The following is a 17,578-nucleotide window of genomic DNA, read 5'->3' as shown; positions in this document are numbered from 1 at the left end:
CAATTAGTGTGGGTGAGACCCAGTTATGCTGAGTCTCCGACCTATTTGTGCAGTGCTGGGGTTTCATAAGCTGTTGGAGACAAGAACTTCTTATGTCGGGTGTGATTTGCTGGTGACATCAGGAAGAGGGAGGACTGATGGGATGACATCATCCAGTGGAATTTCTGCCAGTTCTGCCTCTGTTGCCCCCACTGTAATATATCCTTGCACAAAGCAGAAATTATTACATGTCTTGCCAGGATCACAGTCTGGCAGTAGTGGGGACCAATATCGTCAAAACACTGGTTACCTGACAGCAGCAAAATGATTGGCAGTTGATACAGTCAACGGAAAAGTCTTTTTGTATGGCCTTGCCAGCACGCCTGTCCAGTCACTGGCCTTGGCTGCCCCATTTCCTTCCCCCCCCACATATTGGGCACCACTACTGGCAGGGGGGCCAATCCACTTTACGTAAATGCCCATGATCCGAGGAACACAGACGGGGTCAGGAGAGCAAGTTGTCAGTGGACACAAATCCCGATCTGCCTTGGTTTTGGCGTCGGACTAGGGTCCGCAGGATTCCAAGCTCAGTTACTCCAGATATTCATTGTAATGCACTGGAATAGTTACTTTGTTTTCCCAAGAGTTTAAAAGGAAGTTTTACTCTTCAATGTTTGAAAAGGACAGAGATAGAACAGGAGTAAAAGTTCTAAATTGGGGAAAGGCCAATTTTACTAAGCTGAGAAGTGATTTAGCAAAAGTGGACTGGAAACAGCTACATGAAGGTAAATCAGTGTCAGAGCAGTGGGAGGCATTCAAGGGGTTCAGAGTAAATATGTTCCCACAAAGAAAAAGGGTGGCACTGCCAAATCTAGAGCACCCTGGATGACGAGGAGCATATAGGGTAAGATAAGGCAAAAAAGGGAAGCTTATGTCAAAAACCGAGAGCTCAATACTGCAGAAAGCTTAGAGGAGTATAGAAAGCGCAGGAATGAAATTAAAAAGGAAATTAGGAAAGGAAATTAGGAAAGCAAACAGAGGGCATGAAAAAGTATTGGTAAGTAAATTTAAGGAAAACCCAAAAATGTTTTATGAATACATAAAGATCAAGAGGATAACTAAGGAAAGAGTAGGGCCTATTAGAGGCCAAAAGGTAACCGATGTGTGGAGGCAGAAGATGTGGGTATGGTTCTTAATGAATACTTTGCGTCTGTCTTCACAGAAGAGGGGGACGATACAGACATTGTAGTTAAGGGGGAGTGTGAAATATTGGCTGGGATAAACATCGAGGGAGAGGAAGTATTAAGGGGTTTAGCATCTTTGAAAGTAGATAAATCGCCAGGCCCGGATGAAATGTATCCCATGCTACTAAGAGAAGCAATGGAGAAATAGTGGAGGCTCTGACCATCATCTTCCAATCCTCCCTGTCTACAGGCGTGGTGCTGGAGGGTTGGAGGACTGCTAACGTTGTACCGTTGTTTAAAAAGGGAGAAAAAGATAAACCGAGTAATTATAGGCCAGTCAGTCTAACCTCGGTGGTGGGGCAAATTATTGGAATCGATTCTGAGGGACAGCATAAATCGTCATTTAGAAAGGCATGGGTTAATCAAGGACATTCAGCATGGATTTGTTAAGGGAAGGTCGTGTCTGACTAACTTGATTGAATTTTTTGAGCAGGTAACAAGGAGGGTCAATGAGGGTAATGCGTTTGATGTAGTGTGCATAGATTTTAGCAAAGTTTTTGACAAGGTCCCACGTGGCAAACTGGTCAAAAAAAGTAAAAGCCCATGGGATCCAAGGGAAAGTGGCTAGTTGGATCCAAAATTGGCTCAGCGGCAGGAAGCAAAGGGTAATGGGTAATTGACGGGTGTGTTTTTGTGACTGGAAGGCTGTTTCCAGTAGGGGCCCGCAAGGCTCAGGACTTGGTCCCTTGTTTTTTGTGGTATATATTAATGATTTGGACTTGAATGTGGGGGACTTGATCAAGAAGTTTGCAAATGATACAAAAATTGGCCATGTGGTTAATAGTGAGGAGGAAAACTGTAGACTGCAGGAAGATATCAACGGATTGGTCAGGTGGGCAGAAAAGTGGCAACTAGAATTCAATCCAGATAAGTGTGAGGTAATGCATATGGGGAGAGCAAACAAGGCAAGGGAGTACACAATAAATGGGAGGATACTGAGAGGTGTAGAGGAACAAAGGGACCTTGGAGTGCATGTCCACAGATCCCTAAAGGTAGCACGACAGGTAGATAAGATGATTAAAAAGGCATACGGGATACTTTCCTTTATTAGCCAAGGCATAGAATATAAGAGGAGGGAGGTTATGCTGGAACTGTATAAAACACAAGATGGTATGAGTACTGCATACAGTTCTGGTCACTACATTACAGGGGGATTTTAACTATCATATTAACTGGACAAATCAAATTGGGCAGGGCAGCCTTGAGGAAGAGTTTATTGAGTGTATTAGGGATGGATTTCTTGAGCAGTATGTAACTGATCCTACAAGGGGGCAGGCAACCTTGGACCTGGTCCTGTGTAATGAGCCAGGATTAATTAATAATGTCCTAGTTAAGGATCCCCTTGGAATGAGTGACCATAACATGGTTACATTCCATATCCAATTCGAGGGTGAGAAGGTTGGTTCTCAAACAAGCGTACTGAGCTTGAATAAAGGAGACTATGATGGTATGAGAGCGGAATTGATTAAACTGGACTGGGAAAATAGATTAAAGGGTAAGATGGTACATGAGTAGTGGTGTTCATTTAAGGAGTTATTTTACAACTTTCAAAAAATATATATTCCACTGAGGATAAAAGGGTGTAAAAGAAATGACAGCCATCCGTGGCTAAATAAAGAAATTAAGGATAGTATCTGACTAAAAACAAGGACATAGAAGGTAGCCAAACTTAGTGGGAGGATAGAAGATTGGGAAGTCTTCAAAAGACAGCAAAAAGTAACGAAAGGATTGATTAAGAAAGGGAAGATAGATTATGAAAATAAATTAGCAAAAAATATAAAAACAGATAGCAAGAGTTTCTATAGTTATATAAAAAGGGTGGCGAAGGCAAACGTAGGTCCCTTAGAGGATGAGACCGGGAAATTAATGGTGGGAAACATGGAGATGGCAAAAATGCTGAACAAATATTTTGTTTCAGTCTTTACGGTAGAGGACACTAAGAATATCCCAACACTGGACAAACAGGGGGCTCTGGGGGGGAGGAGCTAAATACGATTAAAATCACTAAGGAATTGGTACTCAGTAAATTAATGGGACTCAAGGCGGATAAATCCCCTGGACCTGATGGCTTACATCCTCGGGTCTTGAGGGAAGTGGCAGTAGGGATTGTGGATGCTTTGGTAATAATTTTCCAAAATTCTCTGGACTCAGCAAAGGTCCTGGCAGATTGGAAAACTGCTAATGTAACACCCTTATTTAAAAAGGGTAGTAGGCAGAAGGCTGGAAATTACAGACCAGTTAGCCTAACATCTGTGGTGGGTAAAATTTTGGAGTCTATTATTAAGGAGACAGTAACGGAACATTTGGATAAACATAATTTAATAGGACAAAGTCAGCATGGCTTTATGAAGGGGAAGTCATGTCTGACAAATTTGCTTGAGTTCTTTGAGGACATAACGTACAGGGTGGATAAAGGGGAACCAGTGGACGTAGTATATTTAGACTTCCAGAAGGCATTCGACAAGGTGCCACATAAAAGATTATTGCTCAAGATAAAGAATCACTGGATTGGGGGTAATATTCTGGCATGGGTGGAGGATTGGTTATCTAACAGGAAGCAGAGAGTTGGGATAAATGGTTCATTCTCGGACTGGCAACCAGTAGCCAGTGGTGTTCCGCAGGGGTCGGTGCTGGGTCCCCAACTCTTTACAATCTATAGTAATGATTTGGAGGAGGGGACCGAGTGTAACATATCAAAGTTTGCAGATGATACAAAGATGGGAGGGAAAGTAGAGAGTGAGGAGGACATAAAAAACCTACAAGGGGATATAGACAGGCTGGGTGAGTGGGCGGAGATTTGGCAGATGCAATACAATATTGGAAAATGTGAGGTTATGCACTTTGGCAGGAAAAATCAGAGAGCAAGTTATTATCTTAATGGCGAGAAACTGGAAAGTACTGCAGTACAAAGGGATCTGGGGGTCCTAGTGCAAGAAGATCAAAACGTTAGTATGCAGGTGATCAGGAAGGCCGACGGAATGTTGGCTTTTATTGCTAGGGGGATAGAATATAAAAACAGGGAGGTATTGCTGCAGTTATATAAGGTATTGGTGAGACCGCACCTGGAATACTGCATACAGTTTTGGTCTCCATACTTAAGAAAAGACATACTTGCTCTCGAGGCAGTACAAAGAAGGTTCACTCGGTTAATCCTGGGGATGAGGGGGCAGACATATGAGGAGAGGTTGAGTAGATTGGGACTCAACTCATTGGAGTTCAGAACAATGAGAGGCGATCTTATTGAAACATATAAGATTGTGAAGGGGCTTGATCAGGTGGATGCGGTAAGGATGTTCCCAAGGATGGGTGAAACTAGAACTAGGGGGCATAATCTTAGAATAAGGGGCTGCTCTTTCAAAACTGGGATGAGGAGAAACTTCTTCATTCAGAGGGTAGTAGGTCTGTGGAATTTGCTGCCCCAGGAAGCTACATCATTAAATAAATTTAAAACAGAAATAGACAGTTTCCTAGAAGTAAAGGGAATTAGGGGTTACGGGGAGCGGGCAGGAAATTGGACATGAATTTAGATTTGAGGTTAGGATCAGATCAGCCATGATCTTATTGAATGGTGGAGCAGGCTCGAGGGGCCGATTGGCCGACTCCTGCTCCTATTTCTTATATTCTTATGTGATTGCACTAGAGAGGGTACAGAGGAGCTTTACGAGGATGTTGCCAGGGCTGGAGAATTTTAGCTTGAGAAAAGATTGGATAGGCTGAGGTTGTTTTCTTTTGAACAAAGGAGGCTGAGGGCAGATTTAATTGAGGTATATAAAATTATGACAGGACTAGTTAGAGTAAATAGGGAAGACCTATTTCCCTTTGCAGATGGGTCAGTGACCAGGGGGCATGGGTTTAAAGTAATTGGTGGAAGGATTCGAGGGGAGCTGAGGAGAAATCTTTTCTCCCAGAGGGTGGTGGGGGTCTGGAACTCACTGCCTGAAAGGGTGGTAGAGGCAGGAACCCTCAACTCATTTAAAAAGTACTTGGATGTGCACTTGAAGTGCCGTAACCTTCAGGGCTACAGACCAAGTGCTGGAAAGTGGGATTAAGCTGGATAGCCCTTTCTTGGGCAGCACGGACACGATGAGCCGAATGGCCTCCTTCTATGCTGTAACTTTCTATGATTCTAGAATTTAATTCATTTGCTATCAGTAACTATTCTTCTACCACAATAAAATGGTAGCAGCACATATAACTGCAAGGAAGCTTTTCTTCATGCCATCATCTGTTGGTTATTCATATTTTTTAACTCTCAGTGGTTTATGTAATTATGTCAGAATTGCATCTGAAAAAGTGCATGGTAGGTATGTTTCTTTTTCAATTGAAAAGGAGTGATCTGTCTCTTACAAACGAAGGAAGTCGATGGAAGTTGATGTCATTCTCTTAAAAACATAACTGGGAGATTTAAGTATGCAGGATGTTTTATTTTTATTTCAGATTAAAATACAAGTAACTAGGGCTGAACTACTGCAGTGTTTCCTGTTATAATTAATGCGTACGATCCTTTTTGTACAACAGAATCTGAATAAGATGAATAACTGAGAAATCAATAAACAGGTTTCCGCTTTATCACTTCAGTTACATTTCAGACTGCAAATGAGATTTCCCAACACTAAAGTAAATAGGTAGTGATTATTGACCAAGAGATAGAATATTACCCAATGCTCATTCCTTGAATCAAATCAATTGGAAATTACCCTGGAACACAGGCCCCTCTTCATGAATATAAATAACAATGTGGGAATTACTGCAAATATGTAAACAATGTTTACTTTTCCATCGGGAAATAAAGCTGCCTGTGTTCAACTTGAGCAGGTTTTGTTAGCTAGTGTAATTCTGCAATAATCAAAATGAGACTCTCTCATTAAGTGTCATTAGACATGTTCATTTGCCAAATTTGCTGGTATTATAAAACAAAAATGTTAGCCTGGAATTTACTCGAACTTTATGGTGCAACCACATTGGGGTTTTTTGCCCCCAAGAAATTTGCATGTAACTGATTCACGCCAGTTTTACACTGAAACACCATCATGCACACACACACAGATTTTCTCAATTGTTTGTGCCGCTTCCAAGATACGTCTGCCAAAACACTGCCGCTCATTTACACAGCTCCACCCACCACACAAAAGACCACTTACGCAAGTTCCTGCATTTATGCTAGTAATGCGCTGACAAAGATTTACGCCTATAAACTTAGGCCAGAGGTTACCTGATATCAGCGTAACTGAAATTTCCGAGGTTTGATAGGAGTTTTTCTTGGCGATTTGTTTTTGAATTTTTCTTACTGAGACTTGCACTATATTTAACTAAAGTCAGTGTCACTGCACCTGAAATTTTTTGGGTGCTTACCTCACCCCTATGCGCTCAGAATGAAATGACCTTCCCAATACCCCTGTTCTGTATATTAATGGAGAGGAAAAGCAGAGGCAAGAGGCTCCAAGAGTAAGGTGCCATAGCATGAGACAGCAGATCACTCGCTGTTACCCCTATTGGTGGCACTACATTTGAGCTTCCTTTTACTGGTTTTTACAAATGAGCTCTGTAGGAAATTTCAGTGTAAGTTCCCATCGGCAAGAAGACATAGGAAGAGTCAAAATTTCTGTAATTTCTGCATAATACAATTCAGGGAATTGCAGACCAACGTGGCTTGAATAGGTCGCACTGGCCTTTAAGACGACCCATAGGGAACTGATTTCTCAGAATGCTTTATCATTTTGAAATAAAAAGTTAAGCCATATCAAATGTAATTAGAATAACGGATGTCATTTTACAATAATTTAATCTCAATGCTTCATTATTTGCAGTTTCATATCTGGGTAAACAGTCAAATCATCAAGCAATACCAAGACAGGTGAATAGTTTACGTTTGCATTTCCTGTAAGCAAAGATATCATAAATTATAACCATTAAACCATTTCAGAAGATAATAAAATATTTTCTTCTTATACTTTTACTCACTTAGCTTAATTAAGAGAAATACCAATTTCCTTTACAGGGTGCAGTAATTTGTTTTGTTTCAAAAGAAGTTACAATTCATCATAAACGTAACCAAAGATAATTATCCAACGTTATTCATTCCAGTCACAACATGACATTATGTATGCTAACAATAATAAATTAAGCAAAGTTATGCCAATATAATCAAATTTATGCATAGTTTTTTATTGGCATGAAAATAAATAGTTTGGAAAGTGATTTTCAAGTAATAATTCAGTAAAAGTCCAAATTTGTTTTGAAAATAGTCTGCAGTGGTGTTATAGAGCCGTGAAGAGCACACCTGCTCCTCCCAGCTCCACAATGAGATGTGCAAAAAAAAAACTTATAATCACAGATTAGGCCACATGTAGAGCAGATAACGGTGAACCGAACAGACCTGGCACCTGCTCCACATAATTTCATGGTGGGGTCAGAAACATACCTAAGGGGCTTAAGGCCAGCTTCAGGCAGACACCACTGATACCTGGAAAGCCATTTTCACCAATATTGCACTGCCCGCACCCCAGCCACAGATCAGGCATGGGACGTTGCGCCTCAAAATTGGTCCTTGTAGCCCCGTGTTTTGTCCAGAAAACAGGCGCAAGGACCAATTTCTCCTCATGTATTTTTTTATCTTCAGAAATGGTTTAATACTTGTATTTACTTTATTATATCTTGGTTAGGGATGTCCAAAAAACATTTCTTCAATAGGAGTACAATGGCATGATAAATTTCAAACTTATATAAATACAACTTACAGCAGCTGTCCTGTCAACTTCATATCGACTGCTAAGGATAAAACAGGCTTCAGCATCATCCATTCTGAATCAAGTCATGGGAAGATCCAGTTGTAAAGGAAGGCAGTATTTAAGGACATGGGTTGGCGATTGAAAGACAAATATTTGAGAATTATTAGTGTATTCACTGGCATATTTGCAAATAATACTGGCAGCAAAAATGCATGCAGACCTCAATGTGCAAAATACAAACACTAACATAAATCATGTTACTCTCGCTGTCCAATTATTACGTTAATGACAGTTTCAACTAGTGTGTGTAATGTACAGAGTAATAAACACATGGAAGTGATACACAGCAGAGATATCATTAGGGGGTTTCAGTTGCTGTTATAAACCATGACAACAAAGCTTCTGTAGTTTATAGCCATCGGCTGAATCTGGAAATGAAAACTCACTGAATATCACTCCTATGAATCAGTTATTTATCCTAGATTAATCAATGTGGTATTTGTGAGGGAAGCTTTATTCCATTTTCACACATTTTTCACATGAAATGACAGTTGATATCTGTCACCAGAATGTTTCAATGCAGCCGATGCATGATGGCTTTATAGTTCAAGGATTAATGATTATAAAACAACTGCTGAGGGCGTATTGTGGCTTGCAGTCAGAAGAATAACAGAGTTAGGAGTATATACCATGGAATTGTAAATAACACTATTGGATTATAACCCGCCACAAACTCCGTGCCATAGCTAACAACTCCGTCCCTCTCCCTGGCCACTATCTGAGGCTGAACCAGGCTGTTCGCAGCATGTTCTTGCAGATTTCTAGAAATAGCTTTTATAGACAACTCTTTGTTGTGCCAGATGCAGCCGAGAAAGATGGAAAACGGAGTATAATTATTTATGTATACAGTTGCCTAATTCCAGCCAGCACTGAAAACATTTTCACAAAGTTTCTATAAGTTAGCTACTTTTTATTCGGGTAAGCTACGCACAAGACCATAAAACCGAGCTGCTTCCTAAAATACACAGAACAAAATAGATTTGACAGAACCCCATGTGAAGGCTTTCATACATGGGGCTGGGATGTAGGCTGCTGTGTCTCAGAGTTTTCATTGTCTGAAAGCATCCATTGGACCAGTCTTTCCGCTGATCAGCAGATTATCAGATTCAGGCCCCAGTACAATAATGATGGCTGGAGTTTACTCACGAGGCTGCCGCTTCTCAGCACAGCAGCACATGCCAGGCATCCACCCTATCCGATCAGCGCACCATGCAAGTGGCATGTCGGAGGTGAGACCAGGCTGATCAGGCAATGGGTCCTTCTCAGAACCAAGCTACCTCGAGGGCCTTCTGTACCTCAAGATCTACCTCTCAAGATACTGGTCTACAGGTTGCACCTGGGATAAGCACTAGAATAGGAAAAAGAAAGGCACCCACAGAAAATACAGTGTGAAGAAGGAGTAAGATGGCTATTGATCACTTGAGAATTATTAAATGCCGTGGTGGCTTTCGGAGCCACAGGCAGAGCTGTCCGGGAAGATGTTCTATGTAGAAGGTGGCAAAGCTCCCCTCCAATGTCTTTGGTAAAGCACACTCTTCTCAGGCAAGCTCCTCACTGAGATCTTCATAAAATCTGAATGGCCTGTAAATCCTTTGGGGGTGGGGGTGAGGGTGGGGGAGGGGTGTTGGGGTAATATCTTATAGTGCACATCTTCCTCAAATGTTACCTCACTCTCATTTCCTCCATCCTCTACTGCTCCTACTCTGACATTAAAATAGAGAACAGGGGATGGCCCATTGGGAATCACATGACTTTAACTCAGAATCTCTGTGGTTGGTGGGAAAAATATCCTGGTGGTCTAAGAGCTTCTCAGGCTGTTTGAGAAGAGGTCAGTTCTCTTTAGGTATTACACAAAAAATTGAGTAACTGCTCTTCAAAGCTTCTCCAGGCTGCAGGCTCCAAAGTAAAACACTTCCGCATTAGGCTTCTTTTCATTCATTCTAAGTCTTTCTTTGTGGATTGGGAGTACAGGTCATGGGTTCAGCCACTCCCACACCAGTCTTCCTCACTAGCATTTTTTGAAATGAGCTTCAGGCAGCATTGGCACATGCACCGTGGACAAGCCACAGACCCGATCGGAGGAAACAACAACGCAGCCATTGTGGGATGGAAACAAGATATGAACAGGTTCCGCCCGAAATTTGCAGTCCTCAAAAAGTTAAAACATCATTCCAGTTCCAATGATGTTCTGAAAATGGCATGTAAAGTCAGGGGCAAAATCACAAATGATCATAGAGTCAGTGTGGGAGGTCATGCTTGACTAATTTATTGGATTTCCTTGAAATGACAGACCTAGTAGATAGGGGAGAGAAAGTGGATGCCATCTACCTGGATTTCAGGAAGGCATTTGACACTGTCCTACATAATAGGCCACTACACAAGGTCCAAGCCCATTGAGATAGATGGGAATGTATTAAAATGGATTGGCAAATGGTTGGTTAGTAGACAACAATACAGAGTAGTGCATGGGGAGGTATCTGCTTGGCAGACAGTTAGCAGTGGAGTTTCACAAGTTCCAATGTTGGGACTGCTATTGTTTATCATTTTGATAAATGATTTAGAAGGAATTGTGTCCAACATATCCAAATTGGCAGGCATTATCAAATTGGGAACAGTGGCAATTGTTAAATATCAATGTACACAAATGCAAAAGGATCTTGACAAGCAGGTGGAGAAATGCCAGATGCAATTTAATACAGGGAAATGTAAAGTTACGAGATTTGGCAGAGGCAAGGTTGATGCGTATTATGTGCTAAATGGGAGTGTACCAGCGGTGTTAGAACAGGAACGAGATCTTGGGATTTTAGTGGACAGGTCACTAAAACCATCAGTACAATGTTCTCAGGCTGTTTAAAAAAAGTGAACAGAATTTTGGGATGCATATCATGAGGTATGAGATATAAATCGAGAAAGGGCATTTTAAAACAGTATCTGGCCCTGGTGAAACCACATCTGGACTGTTGTGTGCAGTTTTCATCTCCCTATTTCAAAATTTATATTCAGTTATTGGAGGGGGTACAAAAGAAGGGCTACACAGTTGGTTCCAAAACTTAAGTGAATGATGAATTCACCCTGGGTCTTTCTCTCTTGAAAAGAGACTGAGAGAGTATGTGACCAAAGTTTTTAAAATTAGGAAAGGTTTGGACAAATTCAATCCAAGTAAGCTTTTTAGACTGTGAAGAGAATTTTAGCACAAGTGGTCATATTTACAAATTAAAGACAATAAAAGAAAATGAGATATGCAGGAGGTCCTTTTTATTAAACCAGAAGGGTGGTTAAGTATGTGAAACAGATTGCCAACACAGTTGGTGCTACAAGAAACATTAATGAGTTTCAAGAAGGAACTAGACTGGTTCTAGTCAACAAATAGGATTCAAGGTTATTAGAAATGTACCAAGGGAATACTGTGGATAGGTGGATGAGATGGACAGAAGGTCTTCCCCCGCCTGAAACTGTTACTATGTTATTTTAGGTTTTGGTAGCACAAAGGAAAAGTCACTGTACACCTACTTAGCTCTCAGAAGGTCTTGGTCCTTCAATGCTGATCCCTGTAGGTAAATTACTCTTTGTGCCCACATTGGAATTTGCAACACCCTCCGAACCTGTAAATCCATTTCATTAGGACAAAGGATCACTACATAGTAATCCTGGAAGAAAAATGAAAGGTTACAAATACAATTAGTAGAATATGGGGTGTATTTTCTTCCATTTTCTAACATAAGCAAAATAAAAAGGGGAAATCCTCTTTATACTCATGATTTTTTTTTACTGACATTAGCAAATGAAAGTAATATATCTTCATACCTTTTCTCTGTTACTATTGATTCACCTATCAATGTGCATTCATAATTGATATATTAGTTAATTATTTTGCATTTGGAGTTTAACAACATTTTTAATTTGTCTTGTACAATATTTTTAGTACAGAGATATTGTCATAACAACAATTTAAATATTGTTTTATAATATATGCCAGGCTAAAGCTAACAATAATCTTACAGCTGGTAATGTATGGCTCGTGTATGTCATAGCATCTACTCCTTTATATCTATGTTGTAAACTGGATAAGCGTTATGCTACCATTACAAAACAGTAATTTTGTACGGGAAAAAGCCTGGTTAGTAATGGAAGAACTGATAATCATTCGTCTTGCATCTCAGAAAATGTTTAGCTGCCATACATCTCACAAAAATAGCAAATGACTCCTCAAAAGACTGCATACATTCATGTATCCTACATATCATGTGAGTACTGAGCTAGTTTTTTTTTAAGATGTGCTGTTGTGCAATAGAATTGGATGTCCAATGCAAAGCTATATGTTGTCAGTATTCTGGAAAGTAAGTTTAAAATGTTAAAAAAACATTTATTTTTGTTGATATATTTCTTGTACAATTTCTACAGAATTAATTGCAGATAAAGCAGTGCTCAACGTCATGTTTGGCATTCACCTATATTGATTCATGTTGCCAACCAAACCCATTTTCAGTAATATATTTTTGATAATAAAAGTTGAATTTTATTGCACTAACTGTTCACTACTGATGGAGAGGTTCTGATTTGAGTGTGACTTACACCCCAGATTCATACATCACAAAACTATTTGGAAAATGCAGCATTACTGAAATGAATTAGATCCACCCTCCTATTAATTGGCCAGTGTAAAAAATTTACTGTCCTTCAAAATCCAACAGACAATACCAACTGTGTAAACATTGTAAAATTATATTTAAAGCCTAGATAGCTATTCCTCTTATGGCAGTAAATCAGTGTAAAAATTGCCGCTAAATGGAAAATCACCCACATGATCTTTAATCCTGATATGAGGTGAAAATATTACTGAACTCAATGTATAATTGTGCAATATTTTATTTAGTGGTTTGGTGAATTGATTAGTAACAATTGCAGAATCTGATGTACTGTTAAAAGTTCCCATAGAAACACGAATGGCTTAATGAAGTTTAGTAAATTCAAATACTGACATGCCAAAATTAAAATACAAAAATATTTTCTCCCTCATCTAACATTTAAATGCAGTTCTGCTGACTTAATACATTAAAACAGTGAATTCCTTAACTACTATTAGTAAAATAAGCTAGTGCTGGTAAGTGTGGTTGCAAGGGGACATCATAGCAGAAAGCAGTTGTACTGTACTAAACTTATAATGAAAGGTTCAACTGTACATGTTTTAAACTGTTCCCTTTAATAGACAACTATATGATTAGTACATATATTCTTTATAACCTGCAGCCGGGGATGAGCATAGAATTCATTCAAAAAATCCATTAGCAGGTCAATCTTCAAAGCGGTGACACACAGCACAACATGTTTCTCTGTCTGAGCTCTGTGGCGACTGTAGTTTCCTCCAGATTTCTGTCTCTCCATCCAAAGATAGGCCAGTTGTTCAAACTACAGGACAGGACATTATTTACCAACTTGCACAAGCAAAGTAGGAAGATACAGCACATGATTAATGAAGACAGAAAGGCCAGATTTTTTTTATTACTGTAACTAGTCCAGATTACAATACTGTTCATTTATTGATGTGCATTATCAAATCCAAAATTTGTAGTTTCTATACAGATTGCATAAAGGGAATTATGAAGTCTTGTAAGGTTATATTTATTAATTTCTACAGAGCAGAAGGTACATAAGGATAGATTTTCCAATCAGCTATGTCCAATTAATGAGAGTAAAGTGTGTGTAATCAATGGAAATAATGGGCGAATGATCAGTTATACCCAATTCTTACCCATATAGCGACCCATCCAATTTGCTGGTTGGGCTTTATATTGGTGGCAAAGTTTGTGGTTAATTGTAATAAAATTAGCCTCTGGAGAGGTTACTTACATGCCAATATAATGTCCTAGTGTTTATGCCAGTAGAGAGATCAGTCATCTACCTGCCTATTTAAAGTGGGCAACCAGACCTGTTAGGGTGTGCTGATTACAGAACTGCATTTGAAGAGCCCTATGGAAAGATTTGTAGCAGTATTTTGATGAATTTTTGTTCTCTGCTCCTCTCGTTTTCACTTCATTGTTCAGGAGGCTGCCTGCCAAGTACTCTGGCAATAGTACTTTTTTTGGTATACCACAATCTGGGAGCAATGGGTTTCCGAATGGGAATTCCCCTTTACTTTTTTTTGGAGGAATAAGTGGAGAAGCAATGGAAGGATGCCAGAGACAGACTGCATCCACTTGCCAATAGCCTCCCACCCACACTTACAGACAACAACCATACATAATTGGCTCCACTGGTTCCAGGTCAGGAGACAGCTAGATGCAGAGCTGCACTGTTTGCTGCAAGGACACCTGCAACTAACATGCATCATTGGTCTGGGGGGAGGGGGGGGCTCAGTGACTATGATAATTAATTGCAAAAATCAAGCTGCCTTTCTCAGCCTCCTTCCAGGCATGTTGCAATCATGTCCTGTGGGGATGGTGCCCTGGAGTGGAAAGCAGAGCTCCACTCCTTGATGTGATGAGATTCTGCACCACTTCCACTTCCCATCCAACATGAGCTTTGGAGGGTTGCACTACTCCATCACATCACCACAGACTCAGTTTTCTGCCTCCACATTTATCGTACCAGCTACTGGGTTTTGACAAACATTTTTGTTACCTGAATAATCTTTGTAAAGGCTTAAATAGATACATCAAAAATATCAGCAGCGTTCACTATTGCTACTAAAATTTTTATCCCCATATGCAGCCTCTTATCATTAAATTTGCCCATCACCCTTGTAAGCAGCCATCTTCTGAGTTCCCAATGTCAGGCCCAATATCGTCTGGGAACTCGCCCATACTATGTAAATGAAGTTTATTCTGTAAAATCAGGTGGGGTGCTAATAATGCCAGATAATGTCCAATCAGCAGTCTTATTGGAAATCTCTGATCTGTATCAAAGTTTATGTATACATCAAACTTACCACACTGAACGAAGAGAAATACAATACGGCTTACGCAACAATGGAGCAATGAAGGGGTGAAATCCATCCTGTTTAAGTGGAAAAGTCCATGGATTTCCCATGTTGTACTGATACCAACTTCTTAAGTAAAATTATTAATAGGAGGGATTTCATCTCATCAGACTTTTACACTTATTTTGCTGAACATGGATATTAGAGAGTTGCTGTGTATTTTTAAATGTTTTTTTTTGGTGAATTTTTTGTTCTCAACAAGGTGAAGAATGTCACTGCTGAGAAACAGGTTTCCATTTTTGTACCCAGTATAAACATCAAGCACCAACAGTTCAGGTACATTATGGGTTAGATGCAAAATAAAACTCCTGCTATTTTCCCCAATGTCTTCATTTAAAGAGTACATAGAGCACCGACTGCACCAGCGTGGCATTTCCCATTTCTCCCAACAACCATCCTTGAGGCCTCTCTAAATTAGACTGTCAATTTAGTAGTAGTCAGTACCAAATTAGGGCAGTTTTGCACATTAAGAACTAGCTTGAAACTGTCTAAACCCATTTCACCTGGCAAACCTGTAGCCAGCAGATAGGTAACATTCTGGGCTGAATTAAAATCCATAACTAGGTACGGTAGCCCTAGTGGTCGCAGTGCTGCATGAGCAGCCCAGACAGAGGTTGTGATTTCAAATCTCACTAAGGCAAGGTGTAAAATTGAATTCATATTGCCAGAACTTGCGCAGAGCAGTGTGGCAACGCTTGCTGCAGCTCCTGCAAATTAAATTAACGAGTCTGTTTACTGCGGGCTCAGTGGCGTCGACTTGGTTGATTTTGAACTTTTAAAAAAAAACGTGCGCTATCAACTCAGCCTCTGAGCAGGGTAAGTCGATGCGCATGGAACAGTCTGTGACAATAGAAGACATGCCCACAAAATCTGGCAGGAAAAGAAGTCACGCCCATATGCAGGCAAGCAGACTTCATTCATTTTTTTTTAATAAAAAGCCAAAGAAATAATTGAATTAAAGAGACAGAAGGGAAAAGTAAAAAAAAATAATTCTTCAAATTTTTTTTTTAAATGGCTAAAAACTATTAAAATGAGTAAATGAGACTCCACATTTTTTTAATTTAATTTGTAGTTGTTTGGCAGTCATAAACAGTTAACATGCTTTTAAAACTTAGTTTTGGTGATGTAATTAGTTACTTTCCAGCTGGACGAATGAGAAGTTTGAGCTTTTTCAGTGATTTCAATGATTGTAGCATGCGATGGCCCTTTAATTCACAGCTGTCAAATCACGGGCGGACAAATAGGAGCAAGTTCACAATTTTGGCGTTTTAGTGCACAAGTGCAAACGCAGGAACTTGCTCCTTCGATTTGCCATTAAAAATGGAGAGTGCAGTCGAGCTTCTCTGTCATTTCAGGAGCAATTTCTGCCCCAATATATCTTGTCATTTTGTGGGCTAGCTTGTTGTAAAAACCAAACTGGTTCACTAATGTCCTTCAGGGCAAGGACTCGTCACCCTACCTGGGCTTGCCTAAATGTGACTCGAGTTCTACATTATATGGTTGACTCTCAATGGCCTCAGAGCAAATAGAATGAGCAATTAGTGCCTTGGCCAGATTCCAAGAAGAAAAATATACCAGGGGCAAATTAACAGTGAGATCATCCACAGTACCTCCCAATACCAATCATAAGAGATTTGAGTAACTAAAGCTGTAACTCTTTTCCTTGTAACCTACAGCCACAGTAATTAAGATTAGATTGTAATGAGCATTTTTCTTGCATCAATTTTATTAATTAAAAAATTCCACTCTGTCAGTTATTTGATTTCCGGTGCTCCAAAATAATAAATAATTTTTGCTAAAAAAAACAGCTGGTAGGCAATATTTCTACATTTCAATCCATTGTACCCTGCACAATAATGTAACCAATGCCAGCTGCACTTAGTCAAGTGAGTGGGTGTAACCAGCACCACAGAACACATGGGCCTAGAAATTCGACTGCGCAGCACACATTTTATAGGCGCTAAACGGCCTCCTAAGCCTCCAATATGGCGGGCAGGAAACGCACATTCATTACGAGCCAAAAGTATGCCTCCCTCTATATTGATATAGGCAAAAAAAGAATTGTCTCCCGGGCCCACGCCTGGAACAGGCATTAGGCCTTTTGCCTATGCAAATAATACCTGTTTGAAGCTCCCTCTGCAATACTGTTTTGCCCTGAGGGAAACCAGGTTTCCATGCTTCCCCCTTACCCCCACCGATCGCCACCGCTAACCCCTACGATCACCTCCACTACTCCCCCCTACTCCTAGCCTCAGCTCGCCCTGATCAGATACCCTCCCGACCCCAGTCCCCTACCCTCCCAGTTGTCTTTAACCACTTAACATTCCTCTTCACCGATAAGCTGCCTGGGGACACCAACAGGTGTCCACAGCTTGCCAACTCAATGATAACGAGGCCTGAGGCCCGAGGCCCAATATAGGGTGCTCCTCAGGCCCACCATTCAGGCACAAGGGGTCTTTTGGTCAAGTGGAATGCTTAGAGTGTGTCTTTTCTGATTATGTTCAGCCTTCCAGAAACTAGAGAAGATGTGTAAATTGCTGAATGAAATCTGGTGGAAGGGATTATATAAAAATCAATAAGAAAGAAAAACA

The 17,578-nt window shown here is 40.3% G+C and overlaps 1 protein-coding gene across 1 annotated transcript in view; it reads right to left on the bottom strand.

Annotated features, from left to right (window-relative positions):
- LOC137325483 (potassium channel subfamily T member 2-like) overlaps positions 1 to 17,578 on the bottom strand; it is a 576,738-nt gene that overhangs the window by 285,805 nt on the left and 273,355 nt on the right. The window contains exons 11-13 of the mRNA XM_067990641.1: positions 13,253 to 13,417; positions 11,522 to 11,658; positions 7,961 to 8,024 (exon numbers count right to left, since the gene is read on the bottom strand). Coding sequence (XP_067846742.1) covers positions 7,961 to 8,024; positions 11,522 to 11,658; positions 13,253 to 13,417 — 366 coding nt within the window. The remainder of the gene's footprint in view (positions 1 to 7,960; positions 8,025 to 11,521; positions 11,659 to 13,252; positions 13,418 to 17,578) is intronic.

The sequence above is a fragment of the Heptranchias perlo genome, chromosome 9, assembly GCF_035084215.1.
Source record: "Heptranchias perlo isolate sHepPer1 chromosome 9, sHepPer1.hap1, whole genome shotgun sequence".
Taxonomy (NCBI): domain Eukaryota; kingdom Metazoa; phylum Chordata; class Chondrichthyes; order Hexanchiformes; family Hexanchidae; genus Heptranchias; species Heptranchias perlo.
The sequence above is the reverse complement of the archived record's forward strand: the minus strand, read 5'-3'. Positions and strand labels throughout refer to the sequence as shown.